At 48.7% G+C, this 23,597-nt stretch overlaps 1 protein-coding gene across 2 annotated transcripts in view; it reads left to right on the top strand.

The window, feature by feature from the left end:
• Positions 1-2,817: 2,817 nt before the first annotated feature.
• Positions 2,818-23,597, top strand: part of SYT12 (synaptotagmin 12) — a 62,322-nt gene continuing 41,542 nt past the window's right edge. Inside the window, exons 1-4 of one of the 2 annotated variants that reach the window (XM_045015862.1) lie at positions 2,818-2,981; positions 16,821-16,888; positions 19,380-19,573; positions 22,495-22,887. In XM_045015862.1, coding sequence (XP_044871797.1) covers positions 16,855-16,888; positions 19,380-19,573; positions 22,495-22,887 — 621 coding nt within the window. In that variant the 5' untranslated portion in view covers positions 2,818-2,981; positions 16,821-16,854. Of the gene's footprint in view, positions 2,982-3,227; positions 3,275-16,820; positions 16,889-19,379; positions 19,574-22,494; positions 22,888-23,597 lie in introns of those variants that run through there. The other variant, XM_045015864.1, reaches the window with a different exon arrangement.

Here is a 23,597-nt window from a genome sequence, read left to right as displayed (position 1 = left end):
AGCAATTTTTTAAAGTACATCAGAAGCAGGAAGCCTTCCAAAAAAAATCACTAGGGTCACTGGATGATCAGGATGCTAAAGGAGCACTCAAGGAAGACAAGGCTGTTACAGAGAAGTTCAATGAATTCTTTGCATTGGTCTTCACTGCAGAGGATGTGAGGGCGATTCCCTACTTGAGTCATTCTTTTTATGTGATAAATCTGAAGAACTGTCCCAGACTGTGGTGTCAGTAGCGGAGGTTTTGGAACAAATTGATAAATTAAACAGTAATAAGATACCAGGACCAGATGGCCTTCACCCCCGTTCTGAAGGAATTCAAATATGAAACTGCAGAACTACCAACTGTGGTATGTGACCTAGGGCTTAAATCAGCCTCTGTACCAGATGAGTGGAGTGTAGCTACTATAACACAGATTTTTTTTTAAAAAGGCCCCAGAGGCGATCCTGGCAATTACAGGCTGGTAAACCTAACTTCAGTACCACTGGGTGAACTGATGGAAACTAGAGTAAAGAACTGATTTATCAGACACACAGGTGAACGTGATATGTTGAGGAAGAGTCAACATGGCTTTTGTAAAGGGAAATAATCCCTCCCCAATCTATTAGAATTCTTTGAGGGGGGTCAACAAGCATGTGGACCATTTTGTATGTATACTTGAGATTATGTTTTCCACTCTTCATTACTTCACACCTACCATGATGAAATTGACAAGGTCCCATACCAAAGGCTCTTAAGCAAAGTAAGCAGTCATGGGATAAGAGGGAAGATTCTCTCACATCAATAATTGGTTAAAAGGTAGGAAACAAAGGATAGGAATAAACGATCAGTTTTCACAGTGGAGAAAAATAAATAGTGGGGTCTACCAAGGCTCTGTACTGGGACCAGTTCTGTTCAACATATTCATAAATGATCTGGAAAAAGGGGTAATCAGTGAGGTGGCAAAATTTGCAGACAATAGAAAACTATCTTGAGTAAGTCCAAAGCTGACTGTGAAGAGTTACGAAAGGATCTCACTAAACAGGGTGACTGGACAATAATATGGCAGATGAAATTTTATCTTGGTAAGTGTGAAGTAATGAACACTGGAAAACATAATCCCAAGTTATACATACCAAATGATGAGGTCTAAATTAGCTGTTGCCACTCAAGAAAGATCTCTGAGTCATTGTGGATAGTTCTCTGAAAACATCTGCTTAATGTGCAGCAGCAGTCAGAAAAGCTAACTGAACATTAGGAACCATTAGGAATGGAATAGATAACACAGACAATACCCTAACGCCACTCTATAAATCCATGCTACGCCTACACCTTGAATAGTACATGCAGTGCTGGTCACCCCCATTTCAAAAATATATATTAGAATTGGAAAGGGTACCCAGAAGGGCAACCAAAATGATTAGGGGTATAGAACAACTTCCATATGAGGTGAGGCAAAAACTACTTGGACTGCTCAGCTTAGAAAAGAGATGACCAAAAGGGGATATAATAGAGGTCTATAAAATAATGAATGGTGATTTAAAATGAATAAGGAAATATTATTACCCCTTCACCTAACACAAGAATGAGGGGTCACCCAATTAAATGAATATGGAGCAGGTTTAAAACAAAGATAAGGAAGTACTTCACACAATGCATAGTCAACCCGTGGAACTTTTTGCCAGGGGATATTGTGAAGGCCAAAAGTATAACTGGAGTCAACAAAGAATTAGATACATTCACAGAGGATAGGTCTGTCGGTGGCTATTAGCCAAGATGGTCAGAGATGCAACCCCATCCTCTGGGTGTCCCTAAATCTCTGACTGACAAAGCTGGCCGTGGACAACAGGGAATGGATTCTGTTCTCTTCATTCCCGCTGAAGCATCTGGCACTGGCCTCTGTTGGAAGACAGGATATAGGGCTAGATGGAGGATTGGTCTGACCCAGCCTGGCTGTTCTTATGTTTTGTATTTTGACTTTATATTCCACAGACGGTGGCAATGGCTAGAGGGCTTTGCCTGAGTAACAGTGTCCAGCCATTAGAGAGAGGCTGGAGAGTGACTGAGCCTGGGCAATAGAGCTCCCCGGGGCTAGGCACAGATCACTAGTGACTGAAAGCTGTTCTGCTCGCCAGCCTGTACCACAGAGCTGCACCATGGTGTTGGAGGGCTCAGCCCAGTTCCTAGTCAGTGTCTCCAGAGTGCAAAGACCCAGCAGCATCAGTTGGTGCCTAAGCAGTGAGCATAGCAGCTGAAAAAGGCCAACCCTTGAGTAAGCCAAGCCATGGAGGCTGAACTATCTTGTCGCCCCAGGGGTGACTGCCCCAGGGGTGACTCCCCCAGGGTAAGGGGAGCTGAGCTGGGGTGGGCAGCATGGGAGCTAAGCCTGCATTGGGTCACACCTGTTCTGTGACTTAAGAATCCTTCATCTTCCAGGGCTGCCTGCCCAGCTTGCGGTTCACATGTGGATTTATAAGGGTGAGGGAGCCATGCCCAGCCTGCCTGAGCTAGGGCCATGCCCAGGTCAGCTCCTGCCCCACACGGGTTTGCAAAAGCGCCAGAGCAGGTGCTTTAACGCCCAGCCCCGCATGGAGTTTGGGGGACACACGTGGACGCAGCCAGGATGCCCCAGCACAGCACTGCTCTCCCCAGGCCGGAGGGGGTGACTGCAGGGAAGGCGCCTGAGGCTCGCGCTGCCTCCCCTCCCCTCCCCTCCCCTGGGGGCTGAGATCCCGCGGGGGTGGGACCCTACAGGCCGGGGGGCGGGGCTGGCACCGCCACACACGGGGAGCGGCGCCGAGGCTCAGCAGCGCGGCGCGCGTGTGTGGCCGGAGCGGGGGGCGCGCCGAGCTCCCGGACGAACGCAGCCCGCTCCGCTGGCAGGGGCGGCGCAGGATGCCGCGGGGCTGGCGGCTGCCCAGGCCGCGGGGGGTGGCTCCGTGAGGCGCCCGAGCCCAGCTGCGGAGTTTGCAGGCGGCCCGCGCTGCACCAGAGTCCGGCCGAGGTAAGCGGCGAATGCGAGCAGCGCTGCACGCGGGCTTTGCTGGCCCAACCGGTGCCCGCGTCCCGGCTCTGGCTGGGGGGCTTGGCCGGGGCCCTCCCCGGGACGCCTCGTGCAGGGAGGCGAGCGGGGCGTTGTGGAGCCCCCAAGCGCCCGCGGGCGAGTAGCCGCGGACGGTGCAAGGAGCTGCCCAGGGCGGCTGCGGCGGGAGGGCAGCTCCCGGGGACTGGGCGTGCATCGATGGGCCGGTGCGGCGCCCGCCCGCCAGCTCTGGTGGGTGCACCGCGCCGAGGCAGGTGCAGTCCCTTGCCCAGCAGCTACAGGCTGCCCCGGGGTGGGTGTGTGGGTGGGGGGCTTTCCCTGCAGTCCCAGGGCCCCGCATGACTAGCCAGAGCCCGCGCTCCCCCCGGCGGTTCAGCCTCCTGCGAAGTTTCAGCTCCGGCCCAGGGAGGCATTTTGGCCAGGTTGCCCCACGGCCACGCGGGGGCTCCCCTCCCAGTTGCCCACCCCCAGCGCGGATCGGGGTGTGCGTGGCGGGGCTCGGGGACGGGGCTGCAGGGGCGGTGTGTCAGTGCACCCCCGAGGTAGCGGGTTGCTGGGACACTGGATCTCTGGTGGGGAGGAGGAGGAGCAGTGCTCGCTCCAGCGAGGCGCTCCCTGGTTGAACGCGATCAGGGGTTTAGATACTTGCCTTCATAGTTGCCATTGCTAGAACTTCTTCCCGGGGCAGAGCCGGACGGAGTGCTCCAGTTTTCTGTGTGAACCCCCCGCCCCCCCCCCCCAAAGGGGTCCACACTGCGAAGGCTAGGGATAGCTCAGTGGTTTGAGCATTGGCCTACCAAACCCAGGGTTGTGAGTTCAATCCTTGAGGGGCCATTTAGGGAACGGGGGTAAAAATCTGTTTGGTCCTGCTTTGAGCAGGGGGTTGGACTAGATGACCTCCTGAGATCCCTTCCAACCATGATATTCTATGATTCTACAAAATGCTGAATGGCCAGTGAATTACCACATCTCTGTGTGGGAATCCAGGGCTGCACTGGGTGCTGTAGAAATGCTGTTAGGAGAGAGGATTTTCTTCCCTGTTCAGAAACATTGAATATCTTCAGGGTGGTTCCTTAGCTGGGGGGAGTTGGGGACAAAGGTGACTTCACACCACATTTATCCCCCTCCTCTGGGGCTGGCTGGGGGCAGGTTCAGTCTGTCACAGTTTAGAGTAGCCTTTGAGGCTGCAGTAAATTGCCTCTGGCTACAATGACCCTCAAGGGGCTGGTCCATCAGCTGGGGTAGCCACAAAGGAGGTGGAGATAAATCAGATCTACACTGCCCAGGAGGTCAGGTAAACAAACTTCATGCCTCCTGTAAGCTGCCAGAGCCTCATGAAGGGGCTGGATCAGGGCTGAAATTTGGCCCTCTGAATGTGCTGTGTTTCAATGTGTTCTAAATTAAAGGGGTTTTGGTACGTAACTAACACATGCTGCTAGAACTGTGCAGGCTGGGTCTTGCACACAGATGCACAGAGGTCACATTATCTCCCTTTTACTGCCCCATCAACCTGCAGAAGTTGGGAAAAATGCAGATCCATTTTTCAGAGACTTTCTAATGAAAGAGGCCAGACTGCACCGTGATGGCATGTGACTGGCTTGGAATCTCTTGGGAATGGCTGCAAGCTCAGAAATTCCCGGAGGAGGGCTGGCTGCTCCTTCGTAAGAATTTCAGTCCTTGTGCACCTGTGAACCTCTTGAACCTGATTGGCTCTTGTCTCTCAGGGTTCCATTTTTAAAGGGGGGAAAATCCTAACTCTCCCCAGATAAATTATTCCACAGCTTCTCCTGTTAACTCCTCCACACTGCTCTCCCAGACACTGCTGCATTTAACTTCCTTGGTGGGATGCAAACACACCCAGAGGGCAAGTCCTGCTTTGCACGCCTGGAACCCTAGGCACTGTGCAAGAGGGAACACTTGAAACTGCCATCTTGTTTCCATGCATGTTGGATGCAGATTTTGGTGTGAACCACTAAGGAAAACATGGGGGGTAGGTTCTAGTGACAGGTGTTTGCCCTAGGGAATTTGGGCAAGAAAACGCTATTTTGGCAGTGGGAAATATCCCCTCATTGCTCAGAGTAGGGCTAGTGAACTGGTTAACAGCTGGACTATCCTCAGGGGGTGCTTGCCTGTGCACTTCCAACCAGTGCTTAGTTTGTGCCAGGGCTTGCCAGGGCTCAGCCCCAGCCCTTCTGGGTTTCCACGTCACTTATGAAAGTAAAAAAAATTGCTTGAGGCCCAGCACCTCTTTCATTATAAATTAAGCACTGCTTCCGGCCACCAGTTTGATGCTCAGTGTCAAGGAGGGATAGCTGTGACATGAACCCTCCTCCAGGTCGCTCTCCCTTCACAAAGCCCTTCCAGACTTGGGCACTTGCCGTTCATCTATTCTGCCTCCTCCTCTTCCTCCTTCCGAATGCACATCTGCCACGTTCACTAGCTTCAGCTGCCCCAGGCACCGGGGAAGTTTCACCCCACGTGTGGGCAGGTGGTTTCTGCTGGGGGGCAGGGCACCTTTAATCTGCAGCTGGGGCTTTGAATCCAGCCCACTGAGGCAATTGAATTGGTGTGTCCCCCACCATCCTGGCTTCAGTGGCCCCCACCCAATTCACATTGTGAGCACTTTGTATAGCAAACTCTCTACAGCTGGGGCCTCGTGTGAGACTCAAGGCCTGTCTTATGCTACCATAAGCCAACCAGAAAATCTAACGCAGGCTTTTTGCTCCCCTCAGCCTGGCTTCGATTTCCTAGTTGATCCTGCGGTGAAACCATAGTGCTGAGTTCCAGACAGAATTTGCTGTGTGGAAATGGGGCTCTGACTGCATTGCAGGGAGGGGAGCTGAGCTGGGAAGGAGAAACTCAAAGGGCTGAACTCGTATCAAAGAGGAAGACAGAGGAAGAAGTGACTTCAGCAGCTGGCCAGAGGGAATTCCTGTTGTGTAAGGGGGTGGTTGCCTAGTGGTTATGGCTGGAGACTAGGATGTTAGGTTACCTGGCTCTGACACTGATCCGCTGTGACTTGGGCAAGTCACTTGACTGGTGTGTGCCTCAGTTTCCCCATAAGTGAAATGGGGATAGTGCTGGGCCAGGCTGCAGGAAGGCCTCCTCAAGGAATCATGTGGGAAGTGCTTTCAGGAAAGTGGTACACAAATATAGGGTACAGCCATGAAATACTTGCTATCTTGGAGACACCCCCTTATGGGGAAGTCCTCCTTTAGCCAATTCTGCTGCTTTCATTTGCTCTCTTGTCTTTTAACAGCAACTGAGATATGGGATGAAATAGAGAGGGGAGAGCTGGTGAAAGCAGGACTGTGCTACAGGGAGAGCACCTGTATCTAGAACATCATGCGAAGATCTGGAGTGTGGATCGCAGTCAGTGGCACTGGCTGCGGGGGGTGAGCTGGGCAGCTGCTGGGACTATGAACACAAGGCTGGGGTAGTGTTTGGGAGTCCAATGGCCTGCCCAGAATAGGAGGATGAGGGTGGGCAATGGGGGGAGCATGTGGTTTTATGGAGGGAGACGGAGGGAAGGGATGAGATGAAGTTATTGCTGATCTGTATCTGTGGCCCATTGCAGGACCCTTAGTTTAAGGAGAGTGGATAGACAAGTGGTCCCCTCCCCCTCAGGCAGGCAGAACCCCCTTTACTGGGGTGAAGGGACATACAGGTGAGAGTCTGGTTGCTTCCGGGTACCCCTTGCCTCTCAGAGGGAGAGGAGGGGTGTGCTGTGGGGGAGCACTGCTCAGCCAGTCCAGGGAGCTGAATGAGGTGGGAGCTCCCCTCTGCTTTTATCAGCTGTATATTCAAGTCCCGTGGGTCCTCAAATCTGGGCTGTAAATCTCCTGAGAAGAGGCTGTCTCATGAGATTCCTTCCAGTCAAGGAGCAGCCTTGGCTGTGGCATCTCAGCCCTTCAGGCTCTGCCTGTAGCCTGAGAGCTTGCTGGTGTGTGGGACTGAACCAGCATTTTTGAAAGCGGGATGTCCCTCAGGAAAGTTGCCGTTCTTCTTGTGGCTGAAGTTTCAGGTGGGACCTGAACGTCCCTGAATCAGCCAACCCCTGGCTCAGTGCCACCTGTCCTCTGGACTCCATAGGTGAGTTATTGCCTCTTGCATGCCAGGCAGTGAGGACGCCAGGTATTTCCGGAGATTTAGTAACATCACGGTTCTATTACTGTGAGCTCTTTGGCACAGGGACACACTCTTGCTCTGTGTTTGTACAGCACAACGGGGATATAATTTTAATACTAACAATCACTCTAAAGAAAATTGGTATCTCAGCTGTCTTTCTGGCCATCCTGTGCTACTAAGGCAGTAACGTAATAGGCTGTACAACACTTTCCAGAGCAACACGGAAAAGAGACCTCTCGCTGGGAGTTCTTACCACTCAGTGTCCTTATCCAGTAGATGTTTGGGTATTCCCGAGAGAGCACTGGAACAGTGCTGCCCTGACAGGTGGATCTCCGTGACTCGCTCTGACGGAATGACTTGGTGTGATACACCCAGAATGGCCGTGGTTTGCTGAGTTGAAATCCATACCTGGGGCACAATGGGGGCACTATTCTGTTGCTCTGAAAGGCAGGGATTTGGGGTATGTGTTGTTCCAGGCAAAGTTGCCTGCAAGTAGTCCTGTTTCTTTGAAAATTTGGGAGTGAATTTAGTCAGTGCATGTGAAAGGAATGGCAAAGTAGTGCTGGGCATGGGGTGCACCACCCGACTCTGCCAATGCACTTCTGTCCTGACTTACGGTCCCCTTGCTAGTCCAGCCCATGGTGTCTCCCCCTGCCCTGTTGCTGCATCTCGCTTCTGGCCTGTGATTCTCCCTCCTGTTTCATTCCAAGGCTCTGTAACAATGCCATGTTCTCACAGAGGTCATTGTCATCAGCTAGGCTAGAATCTAGACCCTCCTGCTCCAAAAGCCCAGGCCCCCACCACCTCAGCTAATGGAGAATCCCAGTTAGGAACAGAAATATTAAGGCTGATACAGTCTTCGTTAGCTGCAGCCCCTAGAGGGTAGCAGAAGTACCAGAGCTGACTGGAACTTGGTAGTTTTGACTCACAAGGGGTTGTGGAAGCTGGATCGATTAGGTTACGTTTGCACGGGTTCCCACCCTGGGTTCAGGTTCAAAACCAATATGCCACTGAGTTTTGCCTGGTTTTGTTCAGAAGGTTCTGATCAAGCAGACTGGGTCAAGCTGGACATTCTCTTCTGCGGGAGCGAAAGATGTCAATGGTGCCAAAGCAGAGTCGCCCTGTGAGGCCTCTGACAAATTAATGGGCCTTTCCAGCAGCAAGTGCTCCGAGGGGAAGGATTCTGAAGTGGGCTGTCCTTTCGTAATTTCTTCTCCAGCTCTCAATTTCCTTCAGTGCTGCTGTTACACTGCATCTCAGACTGGCCTGATCTAATCACTTTCGTGCTATTTTAGTCCAGGAGCCATCCCCATTAAATTTGAAATCAATAGGAAGCTCCAATCAATTGAGAACTAACAGGCCAGCGCATTGACTACCATTGAATTGTCCATTGCCTAGCCACTCGTCCACATGTTGAAACTCCTGCCTCTTTCCCTCTCAGTTATCTTGGAAATCATTGTGGGTATGTCCTAGCACAATGATCATTCAGGGGACAAATACACCACTGCCATGTAACAACCAAATACACTTCCCAGTAAGCTAGTGCTGACCTGTCCTGCTGTGCTCTGTGGATTTCTTTCCTTGGTCAAATGTTGTATATACACACACAGTTCAAATACACCCACAGTTCTTAGGGTGAACTGAAAATCATCATAGCTCCATTGACTTGATTTACAGCAGTTGAGAATCTGGCCCTCTCTTCCCAGAGCCTTTATTAGGAGTTTGTACCACACTTGAATAATAACCATGGTTTCTGCAAGTCAAAAACAGGCCTGTCCGTATTGAACAGTCAGTAGGCATCGATTGTAGATTCCTTTCTGGATGAAAATCTCATAGAGCCTATTATTTATTTACACCATGCACTGGGTATGTGGAGTAGCAGGAAATCTCAGTGTACTCATGGACAAGGTTCAGTTACTTCTTAAAGGGGTAAACACAGGTGGGGATCAGCTCACTCATGGCTGCCAGTTTCTTTCTGTCCTGAGCACAACGGAGCAGGATTGGTCAGGGAATTCTCCACCTGCCTGCACATGCTGGGAGTCAATACCTGCTGGGGAAATCAGAGGAGTGACCCTAGATTTACATCCCTATAAGTGAGGGCAGAATGGCCCCTTGTATTTAAAGAATCCCTCAGCAGACTGGAACAAGTAGCACACACAGCCCTGGTTTCCAATACCCTGCCACTGGCTTTCACCTCGCTGCTTGTGTACTCAGCTACCCGGGTGTCAGTAGAAGCTCCCTCCTCTGTAGAGGCTTTCCTGTTCTGCTGTGATTCACTCTGTGCCATGGATTTCCTTCCCACAATTCTCTGCCACCGAAGCCCTGCCGAGGTCACAAACACTAGATGAATGCACGACTGAATGAATCAGGGAGCAGCAGAAAAGGCGAGAGCTTTGTGTGTAGATGTTCCCATTAAGGCACAAGTTAACCAGCCGCTGGGGCTCAGGCTGATATCTCCCCCATTGCCAGGCACAGGGAGGGGGTTTCTGCACACCTGGTGACAGGATAATGGACTGGGGGGCCGTTATTTTAGTCCAGTCTGGCAGTTTCCTACATTCTGTGTCTATCTGTGGTATTTATTGGGTGCCCATCACTAGTATCTAAGTACTTCACAATGTTTAATGTATTTATCCTCACAACATACCTGTGCCGTTATCCCTATTGTACAGGTGGGGAAACTGAGGAAAAGCAATAAAGTGATTTGCCTAAGACTGCAGAGAGAACCTATGGCAAAGCAGGGACTACAGTGCAGAAGGGCCAGGTTCTTAGCCACATGCTCAGGCCACGGGAGCACAGTGCTTGGTTGTGTCTCGGGGACGACGACTGGAAAAAGGTTTAGTAATTGGGAGGTAGATGCAGAGGACTGTTTTGGGGGGGTCTGTGGGCAAGGTGGCAGGTAGGGTGGTAGGTGAGTTGGTGGGATTGATATGTGGGGTAGGGGATGGAATGAATGTTCAGTGAGGGGTCAGTACACAGAATCTTAGCTTGTGGGGCAGGGGTATCTTTCCCTCCTGTGTTTGTACAGTGCCTAGCACAGTGGGGTCCTAGTCTGTGATTGGCTTCTTGGTGCTACCACAATACAAGTAATAAGAAGACAATATCCCTGCCCAATGTATTAGAGTTTAAACCCCTTCTCATGGGGGGACAGCACTGAGGGTAAAACGATTCACAGGAAGCTGGTCTGGTCAAAGTGGATTGGTGGGGGCTGTGCTCTCCATTCCCGAGGGGACATTTAACTGCCCCTTAGTGCCAGGATGTCTCCCAGGGGGCTGTTTTCCTTCTCCTGCAAATCACAAGCTATTTATTTCTCCGTTGCAAGTGGAATGTGATTTCCTTGGTTCCGCTCTCCATGCCTGTCGCTGCTCCCCAGTCTACAGCTGCTCATAAAGAAAACTAACAAGGATCCGGCTGCAACCGCCTTGTCTTCATTAGATTGTCATCAGCCTCCGCTGGCTCTGCCGGCGCTTTATTGAAACTGCTGGTGACACATACTGTCAGGATGAAATGATGGGGCTGGTTGAGAGGGATGGAAAGATTTAACGATAACTCCTTCCCCACCAGCAAGGCCACCAGGGAGGTCTCGCACCACAGCACCCAGCCCCAAAGGAAAGCAGGAATTCACACTCAGCTCTGAGAGCCCCAGCGCGGAGAGTCAAATCCGGGGGGTTGGATCTGTAGCTGCAGTGAATCAATGGAGCTGAAGTTGATGGAGCTATTTACACTAGCTGGAGGGTTTGGTCCTTAAATCTCCAGGCTGTTCTGTAAGGACAATCCTGTATTCACTGCAGGGCATGGATAAGTAGCTGGCCCCGTAGGCTCCTCTCCTCCATAATCCCTGGGCTCAAAGGATGGGGTTTGAAGGGGAGAGCTGGAAAGCCACAAAGTGACTCAGTGAAGTGCTCCAGGGAAAGGGGCTTAATACAAAATGCTCAAGTTCCCCAGAATTCCACCCCCCGCCCCAGCCTCTTTTGCCCATGCATTGAAATCCAGCGTTTATGCTGCCAGGACCATACAAAATAATCCAGTTCCTACATGAAACCCCAAAGGGAATCTGTCTTTCTCTCTCTGGAGCTGTATTTGAAACCTGCTGGGCTTCTAGCCTTAGGCTTACAGCTGGTTGGGTGAGAATTTCAGTGAAAAAGTTTGAAAGAGAGGAAACACTTCGGGGTTGTTGTTTTTTCCCCAAAAAATGTTGCAGGAATTTCCAAGTTTTTTGATGAAAATTTTCACTGAGAACTCTGATTTTTTCCTTTAAAAACATGGAAAAATTTTGAGGAACACAAACATCAGTTTAGGAAACCCCCCCCCCCCCAAAAAAAAGGCGTAGTGGAAAATGTTCCACCCGTGCTATGTGTGGCATTAAAATGTTCCCTCTGAATTCTAGCTAAGGGCTGTACTAAGCAGAACAGTATGCCAGCATCCTAGCCTTATGCTGTGCTCCATTCCCAGTAGACTAGGTTTCAAATCAGGTCGCAGGTGAAATGAGTTTAGCACAGTCTCACCTAAGTCTCTAGCGCATGTCTGTCCACTGCGCACAGATCAGCCTGCTCTGCCCAGGAAAGCAGAGGGCCAGGTTCTACTGGACGAGCTCCGGGGCTGGGGGCTGGAACAGTGCTACCAGTCTTTCACATTCAGCTGTAGGACAGCCAGACTTGCTTCACTCCCATTGCTCTTTAGCACTTGTGATTCAGTTGCAATGTAAACCTTTTAACAACCAGCCACGGTTATAGGATAGGGGTGGAAAAGACCCTGCCTCATCTTGAGTTTTACCGGAGGGAATCTCTTACCTTGGCAGCTTGCTGTTGTAGGTGCCACTCGGTGAGTTGGAAGCTGCTTGCCAAACTGAAATGTTAATTGGAAAGAGGAGCCTGGTGTTTATCCTGCTAGCATGTTTTATTTGTCAGAGACTCATTCCATGGGGTTTTGCTGAATTTCTGTCTTTCCAATTGGGTGTGCAGGTGTAACCCACACACCTCTTGGGTGTGGTGTTCTGTCCCATCTAGTATCACCGAGACCACATAGAAGAGAGAGAGAGATTAATGAGTTTGCTCTACAGTCTTAGCTAACAGGCAGTTGGCTTTTAGCTCATGCAGTAGAGGCTCATGCAGTAAGCTTCAGAGGTCCCCAGTTCAATCCCACCCACCAACAACCGGGGTTTGTTGGCATTACGCAGGCAGCCTAGGGAGAGGCTTCCAGACAGCAGCCCCAGCAATAGCAATGATTGATTTTGAGACAGATGTGGTCTCTCTTAGTCTGAGCACAGCACTGGAAGCCACAAACTCCTGAATTCTACTCCCCTTCTGACACTGACTTTCTCTGACTTTGGGCAAATCAGTTACCCCTCTCCCTGCTGCAGATTTACCCTTCATAAAATGGGGATTACAATACTTCGCTAAATCCCCATTTTACAGATGGGAAAACTGAGGCAGAATAATTTTCCCACGCCTCCAGAAGGAGTCGGTGTCAGTCTTGGTTACTACACGGGCACATTGTACTGTGTGTCAAGTGCTATGTGAGGGCAAAGTTTGACTGCTGCTTATCCCATAAATCCAAGGTGCGTAGCATTATGACTTGGCATTGGTAGCCAGGAGATTTTATTTCTTCTGAATGAGTGCAGCTCAAGTGACAGCAGTTTTTTTTCCAGCTCTTCGTGTATGTGTTTTCTTTGAGAGCTGCACATTTTTCAGAGTAGCTTTGCAGTTTACAGCCCACCTATAGACACAGTCCTCCGGGGATGCCAGACAAGTTTTTACTTTAACCCTGGTGCAACTGGAGATTAAATTCCATCCACTTGCTATTCTAGTGGTGTTTCTTAGCACTGACATCTCTGTGCTTGGAAGAGTTTAATGTGCGTATGTGACTCCGTGAAGCCCCCACCGGCCCAGCTGTAGAAGGATGAGTATGCAAAACATCCTGGGACGTGGGTAGTGTCTCACAGGCTAATCATTTTGTGAATTTTCCTTGTTGTCTAGTTTAATCTTTTCTGATGCAGTGAGACAAATAACACAACAGGACACCCGTGCTGGAAGCCACAAGCCTTTCCTGAGCACCGTAGCTGAACACTGACAATGGAAAGAATCTACTTGAGCAACCAAGCACCCATGTAAAATAACGATTAACTAGCAACCCCAATGCAAGAGGGACTTTACTCTGCTAAGTAGAAGGGCATTGAGCAATGCCAGAGTAAACATACCAGGCCAAACCCACCCCTCCTAGCTATCTCAGGAGCCCACAGCCTGCCCTGAGGAGGGACATGGAGTTGGTGTTCTTAAGCAGAGGTTTTAAGGAAATGTTCTCCCTGCATATAAACTTAAAAAATAGTTTGGGGCTTTGTCTATTGGCATCTTCTAATGATCTGCAATAGGCCTTGTACTGTGAGTGTGTTGACGAGGGTCTTTTTGCATAGCTGTGATGGATAAAGCACCTTAAAAACATATGGCCTAGCAAAGATTCTACCTAAATGTAGTAGAGTCCATGAATTTAGAGTGCACCCAGCAAATTAGCCAGGCACCATGTGGGAAAATTCCTCCAGGCCACAGAGGTAATAAACAGCCCCTGCTGCAAGAATCTATTGACGGGGTCTGGCAGAATCGATACGTTGGAGTGATTTAGGAAAAATGCTGATCCCCCTATTGAATTGGCAAGCTTTCTACTCTCCAAAACAGCCACCTAGACTTAGCAAGGAGCCAAACAATGGTGAAATATGAGATGCAGTGAGAGAGGAAGCTGAACAGTGCAACAGCCATGTATGCTTAAAAACAGAGTGAAAAAGGGGTGGGGTGTGTGTGAAAAGGCTGGGGAAATAAGCCCCCTATGGGCTCTGACCTGGAGGAGTCCATCCAAAGAGAGATTTAAAAGGACTAGGGGGTAGGACTCACTTCACCAGCTGGGTTCAACAAGTCCAAACAATTGCTGTTTCTTCACATGGTGAAAACAGCCCAATGGCTGTTTGTTAGTAGAACTACCGTGGTGCTTAGAGGCCCCAGAGAGCAAAGCATCACTGTGTTAGGTGCGGTACATGCAGTTAGGAAGAGAGAGCCCCTGCACCGAAGAGCTTACAAACTGAATAGACACAGGCAAAGGAAGTATTATTATCCCCATGTTACAGACGAGGAACTGAGTCCCAGAGATTGTTACTTGTCTGACGACACCCAGGGAGTCTGCAGGAGGGCTGGGCTCCTGAGTCCCAGTCCAGTGACTTAAGCACAAGTCCCTCCTTCCTGACTGTCTGTGGAAGAGTGATCTAAATTTTAGGCCTCCTGACGGGCGGAGAACCGTGACAAGCACACCTAGCGCCAGCAGACAGAATGTACCCATCACCTTTCCATCAGCCAGAGAGCTGGGAAAAGTGGGGAAGATGATGGAGCGTGGAGATCCCCTGTGAAAGGCAGCAGAGCCATTGCCCTCTCTGAGGACATACCGAGGCCAAATCCTAGAGAAATGGGCCAGATCCTGCCGAAACATCCATCAGCTGGAAGGGGGCCATAATTCTTCCTCCACACGGAAAGGAGACCTCAGCACTGACTGATAAATCAGAGTCCGGCTGGCAGTTTATAGTGCAGTAGTTTAGCAAGGTACCGAGCAATCAATGAACTCTGTTGTTGGACTTTGACCAAGACACGAGGCAGGTTTTGATTAAGACTTTCCCTAGGAGACCACCTGCATGTCGTGCAGCGCTGCAGGAGGGGAAGGTCTGGAATGTCCCTTGGAATTTCCCACCAGGCTAAAACCCATGCTAAGGGTTGGAAGCCATGTGCTCATGAAGTTTCCAACTCAGTCCTAGCTACCTTGGGTATTTAGATGGCTCCTGTTATGGTAGTACCCAAGAAATGTTGTACCTTTAAGGTATTTATCCTCACAACACTAGCTCCCGGTGCTTGGAGCCATGCAGGGACTGCGCACCAGATGGGTGGAGAGAGATGTACTAGGCAGAGACTCTGCCCCCACTATGCATTAGCCAGTGGAGTTGACTGGGCATAGAGGGAGGGGTAATGCTGCACCTCATAAAGGAATGACCCAAATGACTCTTCCTCCCAAGGCTCCCGTTTCACTAGGAAGTGTCTCTCTTTATGGCCAGATGCCCCTGGTGCTCCCCTGGGGTGGTGCCTACCCTTTGGCCCTTACAGTGGGCTGCAGCAAATAGCACTGTGTGCAGACCTCAGTGAGGGTCAGCTGGAGGAAGGGAATATAGCCTGGTGGTCTGACTAAGAAGGCCTGTTATTCCCGAGATCTGTGGGGCTGTCCGGAGTTGCATGCATACGACTGGAGAAGTAATAGGGGTAAAATAGGAGCTGTGAGGGGCTCTGGATGGTACTAGCTCTATATAAATCATCAGAAGTGGCTGGAAAAAAAGTGAGTATATTTCATAGGAAAATATTGAAAGAAATCATTTTTTAATTTCATTTAAATTGTTTAATAATAATTTTTTTTTGGGGGGGGGAACCCAGCTTCTCAGTTTATTCCTTTTTTCCCTGTCCTCTCCATGCTTCCCCCCACCCCAATGGTGAAAAGGGGGAAATTATTGTTGGGGGGAAGGGAAGGAGAGGAGTCAAAGTGGGATTTTTTTTCTCCCCACCAAAACAAAAGCTTGCAACTATTTTAATTGAAAAGAAGAAATTGTCGACCAAAATTACATTTTGTTATAGTTGGGGGGAAAAAAAGTTTTTCATAGGAAAAAAACACCTTTTTTTTGCGGGAGTGGGGAGGGGCGTGGAAGTGGGTGAGGTCTATAAATAGTCACAGGCATATTCCCCCATATCTAGTGTGCATCACTTACAATGTCAAGTGCAAACCAGCGCTCTCCAGATGGTCCAGAACAGCATCCAGGCCCTCTCTGGGCTGCATGACAGAAAGTCAAACCCAGCAACAGCCACAGCTGCAATTGAGCAGGCTCTGAGTAAAGAGCCACAGTGCGCAGCCCCTCTCTCTGCTAGTGCTAGTGCTCTATCTCCCCCTTCCTGCATTAAAGAGAAATCGAGGTCTGGGGCTGGAGCTCCCTAACATGTAGGTTTCATATACAGAGTTTTGCTTTAGTCCAGTGTTCAGATTGAGGTCTGGGTTTGGATTCCAACCACCCAGAAAGATTTGGGGTGGCTGACTCCAGGATTTGGTTTGAGCCCATCCCTACGTTGGTCACCTATAGAATGCCATGTGCCCCTGAAATCAGGAAGACAATCCCTGTGTTGCAGGGATCAGCCCTGTGTCTGGTAAAGCCCTTTGCATGCTGGACATCTGAAGAAAGTGCCAGCCAGCTGAGCTGTGAAACTGACAATAGGCTGGGGCAGATACCTCTGCCACCAGGTCTGTCAGGGGCTGACACTCTCAGGTAGGAATCCAGTGTCGCCCTCCTTCTCCACACAGTCTTTGAACCAGCACCTCACATGCAGCATAGCAGGCCAGGGAGAGTCTGTGTGGCTGAGGAGAGGGAGAAATGGACAACCTTTTTTTGCTAAACCTTCCAAGCACATCTCCCTGATGCTCACCAAGACTCTTCCCTGTGCATGCCCTGTGGCAGAAGCCCTGGTTTTTCACTGTGATCATCTGGTCATCTGTCACAGGGCAGAATTTAGATCCAGTGACTGACATTGCAAATGTTCTTGTGTGAGAGATCAAATACCTCTCTCTGCTCTGTGTGCTTCTCCTCTCCTGATTATTTTTGTTTGTACATTTCAGGCAGTCTCTCTAGCTGAGAGTAGAAGAACTGGACATGGACAGTAATATAGCTGAATACCGCATCAGTGGTGAGTACCTCTAAACAAGCACTAGGGGACATTGGGATTGATTTGAGCTGTAATTCTCCCAGGTGGAGAACAGAGAATAGCTGCCTTTCTGGGTGTCAGATGAGACTGGTACAGTGACCAGTTCTGAGAGCTCCGCGTGGAAGTACTCTTAACACCTCTAGAACTCACTTTTGCAGGGCATCACTTTTGCAGGCTACTAAATTGGAAACCTTTGCAAAATGGGATCATTCCCCCCCCCCCCCCCAAACATTAAAACGAAGTTAAGGCTGTAGGTGCGTACCAGTGGTTTGGAATGTTAGTTTTAATAAACCCTCCAATGTGTAGTAAGCCAAGAATTGGAGAATTAAGGGTTTACTCCTGTCATGTCCACACAACAGAGGGGTGTTGAGAATAATTCATTGATACTTTGAAGTGCTCTAAGTATGGGGGCCATATACAGAATAAAACTTGCAATACTTCTTAGATTGTAGTTGGGGCATGGACTGTCTTTGTTCTGTGTCTGTACAGTACCTATCACAATGGCATCTTGGTCCAGGATTAGGGTTCCCAAGTGCCACACAAGAAATAATAAATCATGATACACCTACTAGGATAAAAATAAAAAAGGCACTCCCTCTTCATCGAATCCATCTATCGATCCATCTATTTTTGTATTGCAGTAGAATCTAGGCACCCCAGACTGGGATCAGGGTCTCATTGAGCTTGGGACTGTACAAGCAGAACAAAAAGATGGTCCCTGGGCTGTCCCAAAGAGTTTACAATCTAAGTACAAATGAAGAGACAAAGGGAAGTAGAAGATAATGATGAGATGGTACTGGTCAGCGTGAAGAGGAGTGACCACAGCATACCTCCTGCTTCACAGCCCAAGCAGATCACCAGCCATGATCAGGAAAAACTCCCCTTCTCTCCCCACTCTATCACAATTAGATCTATTTTATAGATATTATGGCTTCCTCTGACACATCCCTCACTGACCATTGTCAGAGATGGGGCGTGGATGTAGGTTCTGCTCAAATATGATATTCACACAAAGTCTTGGTTGTATATTTTTTAGACTGTTCAAGAGATTATGTCAGTGGACCAGAATGTTGTCATAAGAAAAGGGTCTACTATTAGAGAAAAGGCCAGCCTTCTATTTTCACTGCTGGAGGCACAGATCTCATGGTGGCATTGCATGACAAGGATTTAATTTCTTGTTGCATGTTGAATGATGGATGTAGATTTAATCATTTTATGTATCAGAGGGGTAGCCGTGTTAGTCTGGATCTGTAAAAGCAACAAAGAATCCTGTGGCACCTTATAGACTAACAGACGTTTTGCAGCATGAGCTTTCGTGGGTGAATACCCACTTCTTCAGATGCATCTTGCATCTTGCATCTGAAGAAGTGGGTATTCACCCACGAAAGCTCATGCTGCAAAACGTCTGTTAGTCTATAAGGTGCCACAGGATTCTTTGTTGCTTAATCATTTTATGTGATGGATGCTGGCACAATGCAGCAACAATTGTGAAATGTACCTGCAAATTCCTGCATTCTCTTAGGTTGACAGTGAAGAATGCAGATTTTTCTCTGTATAGCCAGATAAGCATAGGAAGCTTTCTCCCAAATTCATTTGGCATCACTAACCCATTGGGAACTGGCCTTATAGAAAGGACAATGTATTTCATACACCCAGAGTGTATGTTCTGTACAATTTATATACACATAAAATCATCTATTGAGGTAAATTGTCATAGTTCCATTGACTTTGATGGAGCTCTGACACTTTATATTAGCTGAGGATCTGGCTTACTTTGTGTATAGGCGTGGGGGCTGAAATATATGAAAGCGACCACACACAAATTAGTTCATAAGCAAGTGAAACGATGATTGCGATTTGCATCACAGCTCTTTGATGGGAAACAATTACACAGGAGCTGCCATTTTACAGGAGCAGATGAATGATCCATCTGGTCTGGTGTCCTGTTTCTGACAGTGGCCAATGCCTCATGCTTCAGAAGAAGACTGAGCTGAGTCCCCCTTTTTCCCCATAATTCGGGGATGGGCATTCCTTCCTGGCCCTACCTGGTGATCAGTCTATGCTCTGAAGCATGAGGATTGAGAGCCCTTGGCTAGTGTAATAATAATAATAATAGGAGATATACCAATCTCCTAGAACTGGAAGGGACCTCGAAAGGTCATTGAGTCCAGCCCCCTGCCTTCATTAGCAGGACCAATTTTTGCCCCAGATCCCTAAGTGGCCCCCTCAAGGATTGAACTCACAACCCTGGGTTTAATAGGCCAATGCTCAAACCACTGAGCTATCCCTCCCCCCTAACTTCAGATACCCTTGTGATTCATTTAACGATGATACCTAATCCTCTTTATGAGTTTATCTGCCACACATTAGTTCTCATCCTCATCACTGAGAGATTGGTTTAAGCTCTGAAGCATGAAGTTTAATATCTCTGCCCCTGGGCCCCACTCCTGACAATAACTCTCCTCTCTTCTAGTCATAAGGAGTCCACACGGGTGGGAAATAGGCATCTATGTAACTGGCGCACTTGTTCTGCTGGGAATAGCTGCACTAAACCTCTGGAAACTATGGAAGTCTGGGAATTATCCAACTCCGTCTCCATTTCCCAACTACAACTACCGATACCTGGAACAAAAGTACGGGACTACGTATTCGGACATCAAACACAAGGTAAAAGTCCTTCCTGTTCAGTGCGACCAGGTCACTAAACATTCCCACCAGCCATCAAGCTCTTATAAAGACAGATCAATATGGAGAAGGTAACCAGCTCAAACCTTTGATTTCCTCAGCAAGGTCTCAAACAGAGGAAGAAACATCAAGCATTATTTTGGGGGTAATTTAAATTTCAGGAATACATGTTTTGGGGAAAAACAAATGATCACAAGCCTGGCTAAATATATTGGGCCAGATCCTCTGCTGGTATAAGTTGGCATGTCTCCACTCACTTCAGCCGTGGATCTGGCCCATTGGGTCTGAAGTCTAGCATTCTATTCTTACCAGCAGCCAGGAGGCAGAGGTGGACTTTGATCTTCGCTGCATGTCAGTAGGACATCAGCCTTCTGAAGAATATACTGACATGGTTGCACAGTCCCATCCTGGTCACCAGCAGTCTTTGGTATTGTTTTCCATAGACAAAGAGAGAGCATGTGCTTTGGGTCTGCCTCCTACTTTGGAGTTTACTTAGCTCATGATGCAACTGTTGCCTCATAAACAGGGAGTGTCCTCAGGTTATGGAAATAGAAGCTCGGTCGGACAAGCTGCTGTCAGGAGGATGGGGGAATTCACAAAAGAGACTCTAAATCCACCAGAGTAGCTATTAACACCAACAAAGAAAGGAAAAATCAAGGCTGGGTTATTGCTTGTGAATCTGAGCGGGATGGGGCGTTAAAGACTGGAAGCCACAGTTCTAGTCACCTTATTACAAAGAGGACACTGTAGAAATGGAAGAGGCACAAGGGAGCTGAGAGCAAACAGAATGATACAGGGGCTTTAACTTAGGCCTTGATCCAAAGGTCACTGAAGTCAAGGAGCGTCTGTCCCTCAACTTGTATGAGCTTTGGATCAGGCCCTTAAGTGAGAGAAGAAACAGAAGGCACTAGACATGGGGTAAAGAGTCCTGTGGCACCTTATAGACAGACGTATTGGAGCATGAGCTTTCGTGGGTGCATCCGACGAAGTGGGTATTCACCCAGGGCCATGAAAGCTCATGCTCCAATACGTCTGTTAGTCTATAAGGTGCCACAGGACTCTTTGCTGCTTTTACAGATCCAGACTAACACGGCTACCCCTCTGATATTAGACATGGGGTGTTTGTAAACTAAAGGAGAAGATATGCATAGGCAGAAACAAACAAGGGCACGAGAAGGCAAGAGAAATGACAGGATTGTCCAATGGCATAGTACAAGAAGACGTGGAGCTGATCTAGCTCCACTGAAATAAATGGAAAGATGCCCACTGACTTCAATGGGAGTTGGATCAGGGCCTCTGAGTTAAACAGGCGTTCTTCAGAACATGGAACTCCAACCCCAGTGAAGTCAATAGAAAACAGCATAAACCACAGCAGAAAAAATGCAAGAAGGAAATTAGGAAGGCGACGAAGAAATTTGAAGAGCTAATAGCCATAGATAAAAAAACAGATCAGACAATGTTCTTTACATCTATTAGAAGCAGGAAACCTGCAAGAGAATTGGTGGGATGGCTGGACCACAAGGGGGATACAATGAACAGTTACATGGCAGAGCAACAAAATGATTGCTTTGCATCAGCCTTTCATACAGACAGGATTGGGAAGGTACTTGTCCTAGACCTGAGCTAAAGGAACATATGACCCGGTAGGTCCCTTCCAGTCCTTAAATCCAGTCCCCTGAGATTGCAGGCAACCCTGTCATCTAATCCTGTTAAAGAACTTATCAAATTTCATCATAAAACCACGTAGGTTGTTTGCCCCTGCTAGTCCTATTGGGAGGCTGCCCCAGAACCTCACACCTTTGATAGTTAGAAACTACCTACTTTCCAGCCTGTGTTTATTCATGGCCAGTCTATACCCATGTGTTCTTATGCCAGTATCAGCCTTTAGTTTAAATAGCTCTTCTCTCTCCTTGCTGTTTACCCTCTGGACGTATTCATATCCCTTCTCAGCCACACTTTTTTTAGTCTTCTCTCATTAAGATAGGCTCTCCGTTCCCCTGATCATCCTAGTAGCTTTTCTCTGCACCTGTTCCAGTGTGAATTCATCTTTCTTGAACCCGGGTGATCAGAACTGTACACACGATTTCAGATGAGAATCTCTCTTCGTTACTTAGAGGTCATAATACTACTGACAGCATTTTCAGTAGTACCTACGTGACTTAGGAGCCAAAGTCTCATTGAAAGTCAATGGGATTTAGGCTTCTAACGCTTAAGTCACTTTGAAAATGAAACTTAGGCTCCGAAGATGCTTAGGCACTTAAGGAAATTTTACCCCATATCTTATTTATGGGCTAAATGCTACTGGGTACACTTGAGTACGTATAGTTCACCCAGTAGGGGGCAGTGGTACATGTTATGTATAAGAGGTGGTCAAACAACCAGAAGGGGGCTGGATTTGTGGGGAAATTGCAATTTTTGTTTTTGTTTTTTTGAAATTAATTAGTTTTCATTTTTTGTCTCTTTTTCATCTTTTTTTTTCTTCCAAAATGGAAAATTTTAAAAAATGATTTGTTTTGAATATTTATGTTTACAAATAACTAAGGTGTCACTTAGGTCACTCGTGTCACTTAGCTGACTAATGAAAAGTTACCCTGCAGTAAAACCAGAAAGGGAGAAATAAGGGATGGGAAGGGGCTTTCATATCATATACAGCATATGATCTAGTGCGTTATCTAGTCTCTCTTAAATGACCTAAGCACTTGTCCTGGGAGACTGTGCCACAGCCTAATGCTGTAGATCTTCTTGTTAAGGAATTACCTTCATATCCCATGGCAGTTACATATTTAGACCCCTTAGCAATTAAGAACCCCATATGCTTCATTTCACATGTAGTAAGAGGTAGTTCAGAGGAGAAGGGGTTAGTCCAACCTGAGTGGCTCTTCTATCCTTTCCTATGTCTGCAGAGAGGGGGAGCCTCAAACTTCCGAAAGGCAGCAGAAAGGACGTCCCCTGTCCGCAAGCCGAGCCTGAAGATGGATGACACCTTTGAGAACATCAATGAGCTGGGAACCTTAGAGTTGATGAGCAAAGACCTAGATCTGGGTCCATTCGGGCCACTGAAGAAATCCGTGTCCACTGACTCCCTCAGCTCCATCTCCTCCATCGGGAATAACTTTGGCCAAGACTTCACTGTGGGCCAGGTGGAAGTCAACATGGAATATGATGTGTTCTCCAACACCCTGCACGTCACGCTGCTGCAAGGGAAGGACCTCCTGGAGAAGGAGGACGTCAACTTTGAGTCTTGCTTTGTGCGCATCAGCTTGCTCCCAGATGAACAAATCATTGGCATTTCCAGGGTAAGTGTCTGTCACCTTCTCTTGCAGCATGTTTGGAGGTGTGTGTGTGTGTGTGTGTGTGTGTTAAATGAAATGCGTATGGGACTAGTCATTGTTCATGCTATACAGACCTCTGAGGATCTTGATCTCAACCTCCTTGTGGCGAATTGGCTGAGCAGTCAGGGGTCAAATCTGAGGATGCATCTCCCGCTGCTCTTCTTCCCTGATAGAAGGGTGATAGGGCAGCAAGAGTCAGTAGGGGCAGGCTGGATGGATGATTTATGAGGAGTGGGCCACAGAGGCAGGGCGTTTCAGACAGTGATGAGCTGCCAAAATTTTAACAACCAGTTCCCTATAAAAAGTTCTGATTTAAGGGGGGGAGGGGCCGGGGCAGGCAGAGACATACTTGTGGGGCCGGGGGCCCCTGCGGCAAATTGCCCCGCAGCAGCCCTAGAGCTTGCAGCCCCCTCCCCCCTTACCTTGCTCACAGCTCAAAGCAACTCCAGAGCTCAGCTGAGCTGCCCAGCTGGTGCCGGCGGCTGGCCCGGCTGCAGCTGGGGGAAGCGGGAGAAGGGCCGAGGGAGCCTCAGCCTCCCCAGCTGGGAATCCTGGGAGCAACAGGATGGTCTGGCCCACGGACCGGAGTTCTTTGCCCACCTCTTGGCCCTTTAACAACCAGTTCTCCACGGAGGTCTAATTTTAGCAACCGGTTCTTGAGAACCTGTGGGAAC

The sequence above is a fragment of the Mauremys mutica genome, chromosome 4 (genome assembly GCF_020497125.1).
Source record: "Mauremys mutica isolate MM-2020 ecotype Southern chromosome 4, ASM2049712v1, whole genome shotgun sequence".
In the NCBI taxonomy this organism is placed as follows: domain Eukaryota; kingdom Metazoa; phylum Chordata; order Testudines; family Geoemydidae; genus Mauremys; species Mauremys mutica.
Note: the sequence above shows the minus strand (reverse complement) of the source record. Positions and strands in the feature narration are given on the sequence as shown.